Source organism: Melospiza georgiana, chromosome 6 (genome assembly GCF_028018845.1).
Source record: "Melospiza georgiana isolate bMelGeo1 chromosome 6, bMelGeo1.pri, whole genome shotgun sequence".
Lineage (NCBI taxonomy): Eukaryota > Metazoa > Chordata > Aves > Passeriformes > Passerellidae > Melospiza > Melospiza georgiana.
Window position 1 is genome coordinate 35,689,805 of NC_080435.1, and position 17,579 is coordinate 35,707,383.

General features: G+C 33.6%; 1 protein-coding gene across 2 annotated transcripts in view; it reads right to left on the minus strand.

Moving 5' to 3' along the window:
• Positions 1-17,579, minus strand: part of NOVA1 (NOVA alternative splicing regulator 1) — a 139,202-nt gene that overhangs the window by 17,559 nt on the left and 104,064 nt on the right. Inside the window, exon 4 of one of the 2 annotated variants that reach the window (XM_058026093.1) lies at positions 8,156-8,227. The exons of the other annotated variant lie outside the window; for it this stretch is intronic. Within the exon in view, the coding sequence (XP_057882076.1) occupies positions 8,156-8,227 (72 nt within the window). The remainder of the gene's footprint in view (positions 1-8,155; positions 8,228-17,579) is intronic. 2 annotated transcript variants of the gene reach the window in all.

Genomic DNA, 17,579 nt, shown 5'->3' on the forward strand with positions numbered 1-17,579 from the left:
AAATGTAAATCACTGGCAGGTCACAGACCAGTGAACCCTTAGACTTAGAGGGACAATAGTCCAATTGATCCACTATTTGCAAATCATGTCTCTTAATATCTGCTATTACTTGCAGGAGGTCCAACTTGCTCTCAGGAAAAAAAAAACCAAACAATTAACCAACTAACCAACCCAATCTAAATATCCAAAACCAAACCCAAAATCAATAAATGTGAAAATATCTACAAGCCCAAAACTAGGGGATAACACTACTGAATAATAGGAAGTCACATATTGTTTTGATATACACTATCTGAAATCTAGGCTGCAATGTGTCAGACAAAGGTCCCAACAGCTGCAGCTAACCTCTGGAAAAGGAAAAACCTTCTACATCTTATTCTCTATAGTGCAATTCATCAACCTGCTTCCATGATTTGTATACAAAGAGCACTCCTTTTTCCCTCAAATCAGGCAGAGACCTACTATGATTGGTGGGTTTGTCTCACCTGTCTATGACTTCTCACCACCTGATGAGTTCTCAAAGCATGCAGAGGGCTGACAATGCATCTAGCAGTCTGCCTAGCCTAGCAAACTGTAGTGCTACACTATACCTACAAACAGCTTGTGAAAATGAAAATATTTCAGGTAGCAGAAAAAACCCAATTAACTAACAAGGAGGATCTTCTAGGGCCAGGCCTAATCAGGCCTCACTCAACTAACACCTGACAGAAAAACATGGTATTGCCTTTTCTACATGACAGTCTGCTCTAAAGGATCTGTCCTGGTGTAACACTAAGGTCTACAGACTCAGTGTTTCTTCCCACATTCTCCCTTAATCATATAAATTCTGAACTCCTTAAAAGCCACTAAATTAAATTCCAAATAATTGAAAACTTGGAGTCAAACCTTCATCTGACTGATTATGCAGCAGAGAAACAACAATACAGTCATCCAGATTTGCATTCTGGAAATTGCTCTGCTCTTCTGTTTTCTCTGCGTTGTTCAAACAGAGAAGAAGGCACTCAGTGACTCCTTGCCTGTGCACCTGAGAATATGGCTGGATTTTTCACCCAACAGCAGTTTTGAATGAAACAGTATAACTACCATACTAAGCTGAGTATTAAGAACTCAAAGTCTCAGCTAACCTTGGTTAGATCACAGAGTAATATGTTGCCAACTTTCACTCTAGCTTATTTGGGACGGAACGTGAACATGGATATTATTTGGAATTTTAAACCACGCTATTCATTTTAATTTAGTATTGATAAAAGATTTGTACTTAAAAAGGAACATAGAACATGAAGAAATTAAACATGCTTTGGCAAAGGGCATTTGAAAACCTGTATCGTATTTTGACAAAGAGAAAAAATGTGTAGTCTCCAAATTTTCTATGTTTAATGATCCTTTTTCCTAAGCAGATAGGACCTTCTCTTAGTAGGGGGACATGGAAAAATGCCAAAACCTATATATCATATCTACAAATATTCATCAATGAAAGGACATCTTAAAATAAGTGAGGGACTTTTTGCATTCTTAAACAACTTAAACAAGATGATGATAACCCTAGCAGTCTAAACAGAATGCATTCAATCCAAAAAAGCATTCTCATTTTACATGTTCACTACAAAATATTTTAAAGTGAATAAATCCCATGAAAGTCATAAGTGTACTTTAAACAGCAATGACCTCAGCTTCTTAACTTAAGCAATACTGATTTAAAAATAGATTATTTGAATCAAAAGCAGGCTTCATAAAGTCACACAAAGATTTTTAGGTTTTCTAAATCATCTAAGTCTTCATAAACAATGACCTTCTCTCTTTTTTTTTAATAAGCTTTGCTTTTATATGTGGGGGTTTTGTTTTGTTTTTTACCTTTGGATTTTTATCTATGGGGGAAAAACAACCAAAAACTCTAACAACCAGGTAGAGTTTAAAGCATGAAGAAGTATTGGTTTAAGGCATTTATCCATTTTAATAGAAGGTAATAGTAAATCTGTTCATTACACTGAGAACATATATCTTTTTGAAGGGGGATGAAACAGGAAACTAAGTGATTCTAATTATTATCAAGCATATAATTCAAACAAAATACACAAACAAGGAATCACGTTTTTACTTACAGGACTGAAACTGGCAGGTCATTTATGCCATCCTATGAATGACTTGCCAATAGTTTTCAGAGACTTAGCAATGAGAATCTACATCTTTCCCCATTTCTCAGGAAAGTTCCTGACATTTCTCCTACATTTAAGACAGGAACAGTAAACAGTGACCCCTATAATTGTTGTGCAGGGGGAAAGAAAAAAGGAAACGAGTATGGAATATAAACCCAAATTATTACCTACATACTTGTCCCAAGGGGAAAAATTGAAAGAGACAATAAGAACAGTAAAATCCCCAAACTGTTTTGCATATAAGATTTTTTAAATTGTTTAAACATTTTATATAATTTAAATATATATCCTAAGGAAACAATGCAAACAAGCACTGAGCTCAGATACTGAAAAATACTGGAGAAATGGTTAAAGGACAAAATAAATATATTAAAAGTTATGCATTAACACGAGGACGAGAAGAAAGTCTACAGTTAGTCCATGGAGGGTAGGTTACTTCTGCTTAGAGTTTAGACATGAAATGAAGGATTCCAGCTGTATAGAAGCAGGAAAGGTTACATCTAAACCTGTGGAACCTCTACTGGAATCGTCTCACATGAACAGGAGAGTAATTCTTCCTAGCCTTTCAAGATATACGGTCTCAAGCATTATTTATTATGTGCTATCCACAGTGTGCCATAGGCACCTTGTAATCAAAAAAGGAACTCTGTCTTATTAAACTAAAAATAAAGCTGGTTCACCAAATACTTTAGTTATGGTCCATATAAAACACTGTCTATTAGATAAAGTCTCTTTCAAACAAAATATTAGGTTTGTGTTGTAGAACACTGACAGCATCATCTGGATGTAAATGAAATGGTCATATTTATCAGTGATGAATAAGATTGGCTGACAAGAGATCAAATTGTTATGTCAGAGAATTACCATAGCAAATATTCTTAGTAATCCAATGAAAGTTATATAATATTTTTAATTCTACAGCAACTTTTTAAGAATGGTAAATAATGTTATATTGACTTTGATCTTTAATACACAGTACTGAGATTTGGAAAGATCAAGTGATCCATCCAGCATTAGTCAAAAGAAAACAGATTTTCTCAACACTACCCTAAAAATTGACATTAAAATCAGGGAAACAAAAATAGATTAATATTACAGTTAAAATATCCAAGACATTATATCTTAAATAAGCCTCATATCAAAGTTCAAAGGCAAACTGAGATAATATCTCACTGACCTACGATGGCTATGGAGTGTCCTGGGATCATCATTAAAACACAGTATTTGTGCATTAAGATTAAAGTACTGATAAAAAAATATCATTTGAAGCTGGTTATTATACATATTTTAAAAATCCATGTCTTAATGATAACAGAAGACAGAAACAAAGGTTTCTTTCCTATTTCTCCCTCCACCTACCACAAGAAATTATATGTCAAATATGAGTCCATCAACCCTTTAAAAGCTGTCAGCATGCTTTACAGACTGCCTTTATTTTCAGATTCTACCTTTCTGTGAGGAATAAAAATATGAAACTTCTGCAAGCAATTTTGCAAACAGGGATAGGGTGGTTCTTTAAAGTCAGAGAGGGAGATGGGGTGCACCCATCGTTACAATATCAATCCATCTCCCAGTCTCTAGTTATATATGTACTATTATATCACACTGCAAGCTATAGACTTGGCATAAAAGAAAGAGGCAATGTAAGCCAAAAGCACAAATTCCAAATACCAAGATTTTAATAGCCATATGCTTGTGCTCTACCTGCTGAGTACAGGCAGTTCCAAGAGCCCTGGCACAGTCCCATCATGTGAAAATGTTAAAAAGTATTATTTATTATAGATATTGCAGCAACAAGATGAGAAAGAAATGCTGAAACAAATAAAGCAAACCTGAGGACTGAGTGAACAAAATCTATACCTATCTGCACTTCAAAAACTTTATATTACATTGTACTAAATGATAAAATTTTCAGGTTTTGCATATTTTGCAATAACAAAGCAGCCAAAATGAAGGTATAATTGTGTAAAATAAAAATGCCATGGGAAAAAATAATGCTTTTAAAAAAGTAAAAATAAAAGGTTTATATAGTAAGTTAATGACTGAAAGTTTGCTATGATAAATCCTATTCTATTGCTAAGCTTAAGCTATCTAAATTGTAAGGCAAGGAAAACGGACTCCTACCCATTACTCTCCTGACTCACTAGTAAGTATGAATGTGTGTTTTGGCTCTTTTATTCTCTTAAGGCATTAGCAAAGGTCAGCAGTGGTACCAATTTCATGGAGAAAGGGAGAACTGGAGAAGGAGACATGCAAGAGTCCTTTACAGGTATACATCAAATAGGCAAAGGAGAAATAAAAACTTATATTTGTGTGTTTCTCCCTCTAAAATTAAGAGTAACATCAGTTACGCAGGCAGATAAAAAGAAAAAAATAATCTTGTGAATGAATAAAAATATGTAAACAGTTTAATTACAGAAATACTAGTCTATCTAAAGTCAATTGTTAAAACAATTAAAACTTGTACCTTTACTGGGTTCTACAGAGGAAAAGCAAGCATGCTCTATATGATGTTTAGTGAATTATTTATCACTTTAGAGATGAAATTACCTCTTGAAGTGTACTTTGGAGAAGTGAAATTGATTTCCTCCTCCTGGTAAATAAAGGTAAAACTATATTCTGCCAGCTCCAGGGGCATCAGCAGAACAGTTTCACCATGGTAGCTATAGGTCTATCAGTGTTTGGCTATAAAAAGAGCTGACCAAGCTCATGAGGGTGTAACACGGAAGCTTTTAGTCTAAAAGTATAGAAAGATTGAGTTAGTTTCAGCAATAGACAGACAGGAGGGGGAAAAAAAGTTATTGGACACTCTACTGCCTCTAATTCTATTGCCTCTTTGGTTCCTTCTTCCTTGAGAACTTTGCAGAGTATGGATTTTTAATGTGAATGAAGGTCCAGGGAAGTTCCACTGAAAAAACAAGACATTTACAAGAATAATATTGGCAGATGCAGAACTTCCTGGAACAAAGAACTGAAGAGAAACATATTTGTGTGTGTTTCCAGTGAAGAGGTTTCTGTTGCACTCAAGGCAACTCAGTAAAATGCAAAACACGACAGTTCTAAAGAAACTTCTCTTCCACTAGATAAGGCATTTTCAGAGACTATCCTCTCCTTGAGAATCATAAAACAAGTAGTTCACGAACACTGGATTTTTCCAAAAACAATTCATCAAAAGCTGAAATTGCCATACAAAGGAGTTATGACCTCATCTGAATGGAGGCAAAGTGAGTCATTAAAAGGAAGATCTAATACAAGCCAGATTTCCTGCCTAGCTTCCTCTGACCTCTGTTGGCAGTGCTATTTTCTTCTTGTATTAAAAAGCGTGTCTAGAAATTGCTCGGACTCTGTCAGGGGAACACAACTGACACGCTTGTGTAGCACAAGGCTCACATCAGCTGTTCTCATCAAAGCACAGGCTCGACAATTCTCGAATCGCAATGACTTATGGGGGAGTCCTCCAACCCAGCTTAAAAATCTCACTTCAACAGCAACCCAGCATGAAGTAGTGTTTAAAGTTTGCTTAATCACCTTTCTAATCTTTAACATAAAATATCATCTTCTCATGAGTAAAACATTACATAAAATGGAATGACCTTAAGCCTAATATGCTACCTTATGCACACAACAGAGCGTGCTGTGAATTCATCTTACATCTTAACTCTGACTTTCCTGACATCCATCCAGTTAACTAAGCTCTCTCATGTTATCATAACATACCATCTTGTGAGAAAATTCCTACGTGAATGGTTATTTTTCTACTGAGAGCCATCTTACACAGCCATATATCAAAACAAACATTTACTACTGTTCTCTCATACTCTCCTGATGGGTGTTCATGTGGCTGCAGATAGGTTTGAGGTGATTGTGTTGGAACCTATTTCCATGTGACAGCCGCAGTGCAGATACTTGTGGATACCCTGGTGCTGAATGCTAATCACCACTACAGCCTGGGAACAATTGCCAGTGATGTCACTTATCACCAGAATGAACAGAAAGGCCTTAATTGCCTTATCATGTGCTTTGTGCTGCTTGCTGGAATGGCTAGAAATCACTAGAAAATACGAGAAGGGATAAAATAATCATAAACCTGTACAAGTTTCAATAGTTAATAATAAAAGCAGTTCCAAAAGTCAATTAAGGAACTCATTACTCTTCTTCATATATACAGTTCCAATCCTGTTCAAAAAAGGTCTTGATTACTTGTATGAAAACTGAATTGAACACAGGTTATGAATAAAATGCATTAAAATATGTAATTTGGAATACAGACAGGACACAAAGCATACATGTCATTTGGCTTGTGAATTTAGCTACATTACTTGACAATATTCTCATAGAATAACTTTCTATAAGTATTTTTAGCTATCGAAAGGTCATTTAAAGTTTATACACTACACTATAATTCTAATAATATAAAATTCACAGAAGAGATGCAAAGTAGGTGCTTCTCTTATGCTAATTAATATGCTCAAATTGTACATCCTGTAAATAAAAGCACCTCTTCCTTTTTCTCTAAATAATGATCATCAGGATATACTTATAATTTAAAAAAAAGTGTGAAAGAAAGATAGTAAGAACCTGTTAAAAAACAATCCCTACACTCATTTTCAAAATCTTCTAATTAAAATAAACAAAATACTAAAATTAAGAGAGAGAGAATAAAAGCTGAACAGAGCTCATAATAAAACATCCCTAGGTGTTGGCAAAGATTTCATCTTTGTCATTTTATGATGATGAAGCCAAGTAACTGTTGCTGGAATGGAAGCAGGCTGATGAAGAAGGCTTTCAAGTTGAAGTCAAGGACATCACAACCTATATTTTTCTTATTAGTTCCTCTATCTATACAATTTCTTCCTAAATTCTATTACTTTCTGTATTTGACACCCCCTTCAATAAATGTCATGCGTTGATCAAAGGTATAATGCTTTAATATGCATCTGTTCATGTGAAATTGTTTGTTCATACACCAGCAAGTTCTAAGCAGTTAAAAAAATATCAGAGAATTAGTAATTAATAACAGTGTTAACTTTCAGGGAAAATTAGCTTGTGAAGTAAACTTTTCTCATATTTGATGTTATTTATGCAAGATCTAATAGCAACATTCAGCTAACTGAAACAGACTGTGGGAACGCTTAGCATATACTAAATACTTACATTATTCGAACACAAAGTACATTAAATTTAGCAGTACATCAAAATAAATAAGATATTTTTAAGCATGAAGAAGTTCTAAAAAGCATGGTATGTAGCAATTTTTTACAGTTTTTATAGGGAAGATGAAGATAATATAATAGCTTGAGAACACAATCAACTGGACACGGACTTTTCCAGTTAAAATAAAAATAAATTAGTAGAATTGACATGCTGCTAAAAGGACAGTTTATGCATTTAAAAATACGATATGAATTAAACTTACTTAGATATGTTTAGAAAGTTTTCAGAGAGATTTAATTTCACTTCATTCTTCATCAATAAATTTTCATTTAAACTACTTTTTTATTTAAATAATGCCCCTATGTTACTGTCCACAGACACATTTCAAAATTCAGCAATAAGGAAGTCTGTTTGCCATTGCTGGGTTGAATTCCAGCTATTTAAGCATGGGTTTAGGGGTAATTCTATCATAATTTAAAACTGATCAAGGAAGTAAATACGTGTGTGCATATATACACAAACATATATAAACCAAGAGTTACTCTGTCTACAAACACACCAGTTTTGTATCCTTGCATTTTATCAAATGCAGAAAAAAAAGCAACCCAACTATTTTAAAAGATACTTTGCTTTCATCAGAGATTTTAACAAAGCCCACCAAAATAAATTATAAGAAGCAAAATACTTTCCATTTACTTTACCAATTTCTAACAAGAGTTAGATATCTATGGTTATGGGTGTATATATGTGAATGAACGAATAAATCCTTAACCCACCATATCTTTTTCTCCAGTTTGCAAGCTGTCACCCGTGAAAAGTATGGTGTAGATGGTAGGATGATACTGTACCTGATTGGCTCTGGAGGTGGTCATGGGATCAGATGGAGAGGACTTGGTGGTAGTTGGGGAAGATGGCAATGTCTGGGAACAAAGCAGTTCAGGAGCAAATCAACCTTTACAAGCCTTAGACTGAACAGTTAAAAAAATAAATAAACCAACAAAATAACATAACTAGAAAATTAAAAGAAATAAAAAATGCCTAAGACAAAAATCTTTCTCCTACTCATTGGAACTTAATGGAATTTAAAGTCAATTGGATAAATAATGCATGTAAATATGCATGCTTATGCATGTAAAAACAAATTCATGACTTGAAATCAAGATGGTGAACTCACATAAATACTCAAAAATATGCTGACCACATGAGGAATATATTCTTTCCTCTCTCCTCCTCTTGGGGAAAATGAAGACTATAAGTAAACAAAAATTCCAGCAAGTTCAATGAGCACACTAGAAACAGTTATCAGTCTATGAACAAACAGGGCCAATGTCTGAAAGAAGTTAAGAGACATTTACTCTGGCACTTTATAAAGCACCATTGTACAGAAAGGACTTATAGCCAGCAAACTGCATTCCATACCATACAACAGTTACGCTGAAGCTACCGCGTTTCTGGCTATATTCTAACTGCTAAAACATTCATTGATCTTTTTAAATCTAGAAGCAGGTGAAAAAATGTAAGCATCAATCTCGTGATGGATGAACATGCAACTAATACCTTCATAACAAATAACTACAAAATATTTATGATTAGTCTTAAAAACGTTCATTTAGTTGAGCAAAGGTCAACACCTTATTAGACTTCTGTGTTCAAAATAAACACAAAAAAGAATTAAGAGTCACATTTATTGATCATCTTTTCTAAATAATATACATATGCTTAACATTAATTCTTGAACATATTAAAAAAGCACTGCTCTGTTTAAAAACTTTATATACACATTTCTCTTAAAAGTATTAGATCGTGACAGAAGAACTCTTCTATTCTTTTTATAAATGTAGTAAAAAAGTAGAATTCCAATTTTCAAAACATAACATACAATACTTATTCAAAGCATCTTTGTGACATCTTTGCAATATATAAATATTATAATATATCAAAAATTACACTATTTTTATGTCAAGAAATAAGTGTTAAAGTGCTATACAATGGAATTTATCATATGCTCATATAATTACTAACCAAAACTATTTAGAAATAAATAAAGCAAAATTTCACACTTTCAGCATTTCTGTTACTTACAATCATTGACAGTCCCTCATAAAATAGGTATACATACTTTTGCACTAAAACTCTTAATGCATATGAGAAAGCTGGGACACTGTGAATGCATAAAGTTGTGTATTAGCAAAATATGGGCTTGTACATATGCACACACAAATATTTTAGATGTATGTTAAACAGTATGAAGATCCATTTTTCATAGTTTGTACATAAACAGGCAGTTCAAAACAGGAAAAATAAAACCTTAAGAAACAGGTCTCTATTTTGTGCTTCCAACTTGTTACTCATTGTAAAGCAATAAAAACAAATAAAAACAGTTTAAGCATCAACTGGGACTCTTTCACGATGGTTATGTAGAAAATCCTATCATGTATAGGACCTTATAAAAAATATGTAGTTGGCAAGCTGCTGTTGCTCAGCAGGCACCCCACATTGTAAAAATCAAAGGAATTATAAAGGATTCTCCCATGTCTTAAAGTACCAAACATGGGACCATCATGAGGGGTCCATTTGTGAGGGGCTAGAATTATTTAGCAACAGATGTGTCTGATTCCACAGTGGTACACAGCTAAGCTTGTTCAGGTATAGAATTATACTTCTGATTTAGTGAGATGATGCAGTATTTCTCTTACCAAAGTCTGAAATTGCAATGAACTGATTTTTATCATTTAAGGCAAAACAGGAAAAAATTACAAAAAAAAAATACCCAAAACAAAACAAAATTCCCAACCAAAAAGAATGAAGAATTGTTTATTGTCCCAATAGGTTTTCTTTATTATAGCTAAGTATTAAACTTCCATCCTGAAATCTCCAAAAGAAAAAAAGAAATTCTAACATATCTTGACTAAAATGTTTCAGAAAACTGATAATTTGTGTTGTCAACACCACAGTTAACCAGCACATATGGTACTGTATGTTGTTTTGGTATGCTAGGTTGCTTATTAAAAGGAAAAATAGTTGGTTCTTCACAGTCGTTATCAAACTTAACTAGAGGATTTATAGGGAAATATGTAGAACACTTCAACACTGGATAATGACAATCACTGATACCACAGATGATTTAAGAAACTGGAAACATCTCAATGTTCAATTAATATCAATCTTCCTAAAGCACAGAAATACATAGCCGTGATGAAAAAAGGAGTGATGATAATAATTTCAGGTGGCTGTTGAACTATAACATCTACTACGTAGAAGCATTTCATTATTTATTTGAGCAAAAGCCTGCTTAAAATACAATGGAAAAAACAGATTAATAAATTTAAAAGCAAAGACTGTATTAATGTACAAGAATCGACTATGAGAAGTACCTTTTATTAAAAAAAGGCTAAATACTGAAAATAATTGTTTTTTGTCTTGTTTACTTGGTGTTTTTTTCCTTTGTATATCCAGTTGTTTGTATTTGAGGCTTGATCGACATAACTACTTTTATATCTATATATATATATGTATATACACACATACACGCACACACATATATATATATAAAATAATTGACACTATTTTGTAAGAATTTGTGTCTTTTCAAGCCTCCCTATAATTCTGAAGATACACCTATTTATTTTTCTCATATCAAAATAACACAGAGTGTTTTTTCAAACATTAAAAAGCCCCCACCAGAAACAGGCATTTGGAGTTTGTATTGAATTTTCACTGGCTGTTAAATATAATACAGTCTCAATTGCTTTGCAGAAACTTTTCAGCAAAATTGCGCCTTAAATTAGAAAGTTGGATTGAGATCAATATTCTGACTTATTATGCAGCATAGAATGCTTTAAAATTGGCAAATCTTTTGCATTAGGCAAGCACTCAGATTTAGTAGTTAGGTTTCTGACAATGAGATGTATAAACAGGTTAGAAATTGTAAGATGAATTTACATTACAAATTTCAATTTTTGAATCTGCTACTTCCATACAGTAATTGAGGATTTCCTGAAATTGCAGGTTGACTACTGATGTTATAGAAAAAAAAGTTAGAATTTCTACCACACACCACTTCTAAAACTTGCAGAGTGTTTTTTAAGGTGTTTCTTGAATAGTATAATCTAAACCATGATGAAATTAAAGTTCTCTTTTTTCTTAAATACTGTTACCTTTCCTACTACCTAAGATACAATAATGGTTACAGTATTTTTGTTCTGACTTTACCCTTCTAGAACATGTATTTGAGAATACAGATTTTAAATATTTTCAAAGGAGCCTAATTTTAGAAATAAAATTCTGTTTTAATCATATTTGAGGTGTAGCATCTTCAGAAAGTCCAAGAAAATACTACTACTTTGTGCCCAAGCACTGACTGTACTGTGAGAGACTTCTCTCAGGGAGTACAATAAACTAAAGGGTGTGCAGAAATACGGTCAAATCACCACACTTCCATTCTTTATATTTTTTGATTAATAAAGTTAAGATATAGCTGCACCATGGCAATAATGATTACATACAGTCCATCTGCATGGTGTTTCAAAAGGTCTCTGAGTCCTCTTTGGATTACTATGACACCCTTATATAAATTTTTACACTACAGAAACTTCAATACTTACTTACACCATGGGTAATAAATATTAAAATTGTACTGAGACAATTAACTCTCAGTACTTACTAGTATATTTATATATTTACGACTAGAAAGAAAAGGCAGAAAATATTATTTGAAACAGGTTTACAGACATGAAAGCGTAGAAAGAACATAATTTAAATGTGAAGGTGACTGTATTTACAGCTTACCATTTTCTAGTTTCTCACTACAAAGCTTGCCAAACAAAGGAGATCTTGGCAACAACATTACCTGCAATAAATAACTATTAAGACTAACCTAATACTAAGTTTTGGTCCTGCATATATTAATATTGGTGGTTTTAATCACTGAAATTACTGTGATAAAACTACTTTGCTTAAGTCAATATTTTAATGCACTTTAGGAAAAGGTGTTATCTTTGAAAAAACTGTATCAAACAGTTTAAGACCTTCTGCAGTTAAAATGAGAAACAGAGAGGACTCTGAGGCCCCACTGCACAACTTACTGACTTACTAGACTTTCAACACTATCAGAGATAAAAGACTGCTGCTTTGCTAAACAGAGTCTTCTTCACATCTGCTGTGATCTCTTTTAATCTGTAACTCTGCCAAAAGATTCTTATCTTGGAGATGACTATATAAATATATAACACATTTCAAAAAATATAATTTGGCTAAAGAAATAATCAAGGATTAGCAATTTGCTTACAATTCAGACTGTAAAAAGGCTACTTTGATAACTTCAGTGACTTATGTTTTTTCCTACCTTTTCATTTCTGTAAAGAACAAATAAAATAAATTTTGATTATATTTCAGTCTCTTTGCATTGGATTTTGCTTTTGAGTGGAAGAAGAGACAGAGCATAGGGAAATTCAAAAAGACTAAGAGGTAACTCACGTGTATTTATGAACTCTTGGGAACCTGACTTTGAGAAAGGAAATAAGTATGGTTAAGTATGATCATGAAGAAAGATTATCTCATGTTTTGTCTAAGACAAGAAGGGATAAGAAGCTTGAAGAAAACCAGCAGGTTCCATTTGGATTATCAGAGCAACTCTGGATGAAAGGAACAATTTAGAATTACTATTATAGTAAAAGGCCCAAAAAAGAACGAGGATCTCCTCCTTCATCTAAACTTGTCACAGTAACATAGAACTACTACAAGATCTGGTGCTGTTACATAGAAATAACAGTAAACCCAAGTACATAACGAGGCACAGTCACGAGAAATCCTACAAGATACAGGTTTAAGGTGCAATCTAGAAGAGACGGTTACCTCTTCATTCTGGGATACTTTGGAATACAGAAAGATACACCAAAACTGCAAAGCCACCAGAAGGTATATAAGAGAACTTAAGAATTTTCTGAAGAACCAAAACACTACTGAAAATTTATGTGAAGTTGAATGCTGCTGTTCATCCCTCAACAAAATATTCTATTCTCACTCCACTTTGAAGCACAGAAGAGTTAATAAACAGCTACTAACTTCACTACATTCATAGACAAAGTTTTGCATAAATATTGAGATTGTATTCAACACCGCTGAAATAAAACAGAAAATAAAACTAACAATCTGCCAGCAGAATTAAGCACATGAGGGACAGGATAAAGTACATATATTTTTATGGAATAGTAAACTTTTGCCATTGGATTCAACATACAGAACTAAATAGCTTTTTTTAGTTCTTGCAACTTGTGAAGACCTCTGCACATCTTACTATACATTGCAGAATGATAGCTGGTGTGATTTTTCAGCTCTGTTCACAAGTGAAAAATGTTCATGAGAAGTTTTTAACTAGATGAAAAGATACTGTTATCGATGAAGCTACTTATTTTTTGTTTAAATGAAAACTTTAATTTTCTCATTCCACAGTTTAGTAGGATTTACTAGGTGACAGACTTTTTTCTTCAACAGATGATAAAGAAAAGAAAGGCTTCTCAGAACACATAGGCTTTTTAAGCAACCAATGAAAGTTTCTTCAGGAAGGAAGAATCTGAGCATATTGGTGGATTAAGAACTGAATACAATCCAGCAATGTGCCCATGCAGGCCAGAGAGCAAACTGCACCCTAGGCTGCACTAGAAGAAGTGTGTCTATGAGGATGAGAAGTGATTCTGTCCCTCTGCTCTGGTGAGACCCTACCTGCAGGGCTGCATCTACCTCTGGGACTCTCGAGATAGGAGAGACACCTGGATCTGCTGGAGAAGATCCAGAATAGGTCCACAAAGATGATCAGTGACTGGATGCACCTCTCCTATGAAGACAGGCTGAGAGAATTGGCATTGTTTATTCTAGAGACAGGAAAGCTTCTTGGAGACTGTAGAGCTGACTTTCGTCACTTAAAGGGGGCCCATGGGAAAGATGGGGACAGACTTTTTATCAGGTAGAGTAGTGACTGGACAAGGGATGAGGTTTTCAAACTGGAACAGGTAGATCTAGATTAGATATTAGGGGGAAGCCTTACTGCGATGGTGGTGAGGCACTAGAAGAGGTTGACCAGGTAATCTGTGGATGATCCATACTTGGAACTGTTCAGATTTGATAAGGCAACCTGGTCTAGTGTTCCTGGCAAAGGGGTTGGATCTAGATGATCTTTAATTTGCCTTCCAACTAAAACCATTCCATGATTCTATGAAGTCTACTGAGTCTTTATAGTCTGAAGAACTCATAATCCAAACCAACAACCCTCTCCTCCATTTAAGCCAATATTTTTAGCTGTGTATTCTTAAATTCAGGTTCTATATAAGCATTTGAAAGAAATTTTTTTTATTTAAAAATTATTAAGTTTTTACTTTTGTTGTTGATGAACATTTCTGGTGTAAAAGCAGTTGTTTTCAAAAGAGGAACATGAAATTACAGATCTGAGTTCAGACAATAACTTTTGTAGGTTTTGAATAAAATAACTGGGACCATGATTAATAAACAGGAGTCTAACTCATGAGACATTAATTATCTATCAAAAAGCTGAAGTGAAACTGGTTCCAATGAAAGCTTTAATTGGACATTCTATACATGAAAGTTTATTTATACAATAAAGTTTTCTTCCTTGATTTATGAGGAGGAAATTCTAATTCTTTTCTATGTTTTAAAAGACCCACACATTTCATAGAATCAAAGAATCATTCAGGTAGGAAGGGATCTCAGAATGCCAACAGTGCAAAGTCCTGCTTAAAGCACAATTATCTTTAAGATAGGTCCTCTTTCCTTCCATAAATGCACAGTTCAGCAATGGCCATCTCTGTTTCACGCGCTTCCTGGACAGGCTGCTACAACATCTGCTACCTACTAACTGAAAGCTGGAAGAAAAATTCAACTAGCCTACAGAAAAGTTGTAATAGTTTCTGAAGTAGGTGATAAAATCAATTTAAGCAGTCTTTTCCATTGTTCATAAGACTAGCTATTAATTTAGAGGTGAAATTTAAAGCTTTGGATGCTGACTACAAAGACCAAAGACTAAACAGCTCAGGCTCATGATGTCTCATGAAAACATGTTTTTGTTCCTGTAAGCTACGATATGGTTTGAAAGAGTTTGTATGACACTTATTTATAGAGAGAAAAAGGAGGCTAAATGCTCATAGCAGTTTCTGGAAAGAAAAAGGGCACAGGAACCAGCTGGTTGTTGTTTAATGATACTTATAGAAATAGCAGATGGTTGACATCCATGGAGATTGTCTATGTTGTGTAGATATAGAAGATACAAACATTTTTCAATTAAACATCTATCAGAGCTACTTGGAGGAGAGAACTCCCTGGTATCTACTGATAAATCCAAAGGATTAGGAGAGACAAAAAAGCAAGCTGGAGAAGGCTCAAAAGGAAGCGCATTGATTTGCTTTCAAATCTTCTGCAGCTGAAAAAGCTGAAGCTAAAGGGACAGAAGGTTCAGACAGTGATTTCCATTAGCAAGGAGAGATGCCAGGCCAGAGTCAGCCCCTCTGTGTCCCGTGCCTTTCCAGAAGACAGAAAGTGCTGAAGTTCAAGTAGTCAGCAAAGGTCTTACCTACTGTCTTTCTTCATTGAATCTATAACCAGAAATTTTCTTTCTTGGCTCCCTTCCCTGGGGTGAATGTTGATAAAGCAGCCCAAAACAGAGAAATTACAACAGAGAAAGGGAGCTGCATGCTCATACAGATGTGAGTGGCTTTGCAAGACTTTAACTACTGGAATCTTTATTCATGGGGAGATAACTACATCTTCTTTTTGACTGAAACATTTTCAGAGTTCCTAAATGAAGGTTGATCAACTTTAAATTTTCTTCAATCTGCAATGTAATACTTTGTGTGCCAGTGTTCTTGGGTAACATTCCGAGATGAGAATAATCATGTAAAATTTTGCATAAAGGAAGAAATTACAAAGAATAAAGCTTATTTTAAAAAAAAATCAAAATTACTAGTACTAAAATTTTACTAATAATTTTAATTTATTCACACTCTCAAGAAAATAAGAATGCTAGAGTTCTAAATCACGGCAGCCTGTTATAAAATATTATTCACTTAAATTTTTAATTCAAGGTATTATATCTTTCATTAAGGTACAGTATACTCTGACACTGAAGAACAGATTAATTCACTCCAAATTCTACCTAAGAACTAAGCTAACAATTTCATCTCTTGGTAAAAATAATGGATTTTAGGTTTGAGTCAATTTTAGATTGAGTCAATATTTATAGTGCATTAATTTATCATGAAGAGATATTGCCTCATTAAAATAGAATTTAAGCAATTCATTGTAGTTAAAATTGCTTAACATATGCACATGCATATCCCAAAATATTTGATGTTATATTATGCACCTGTATGTATACAAGTATTATATTTATATTTTAAGATGCAAAGCTAGTATACATGGTACTTTTAGTCTGTCTTAGCTTCTTTAGTAGTGACTGCATTCACTAATCCATCCCTCCAGAATTTAAGTGAACTTAACATTTCAAAACAACAAACCCCAAACTAAACAAATTTTCAAAAAAGAGGAAAAAAATTTAAAAAGAAAAAAAAAAACAGCAAAAACTAAACAAACAACCAAACCAACCAACCAATCAAAAAACAAGCCCTCAAAATAAAAGAAAAACAACCTCAACAACTTTGCAAATACATTTGCTGAAGAAATGTGTGGACAACAGGATATATCATCTTCAGACACAAGAGAGTAATTATTTAGGCATTTCACTCAAGAGCTCTGTACTCTAGTTTCTCAGGATCTTACTGACTTACCTAAAAAACTAGCTTCATTTTATTTCAAAAGGGGAAAACCACTTTTTATTGTAATAGAAAACACTCATTTCCCACTGGATTAAGAAATATTGGCATAAAAGCCAATATTTTATCAGCAGAAAAGTCACTCAAAATATAGATCAATTTCAGATCTTTATCTTTCGGGCATAATAATTTTCATGTCTAGTAATTGAGAAACTAATCTTATAAAATTGGGGGCTTTCCTTTTTGTATTTTATTATCAATTATCTAGAGTAATTTGTATGCAAAATTACTGCATACGGAAAAAAAAGTACTTGTAAGTATTAGAAATCATATAAATTGTTTATGCATAGTTTCATCCATCCAAAGCAGTCTGTTGCAAACTCATCCTGCTCAAAAACATCTTTATATAAGCATTCTGTGTAAGTCACTGTATACAAAGTAAAATAATTGCACACAGTTACCAAATTATAGGAAAACTGAACCTTACTAGCATAGA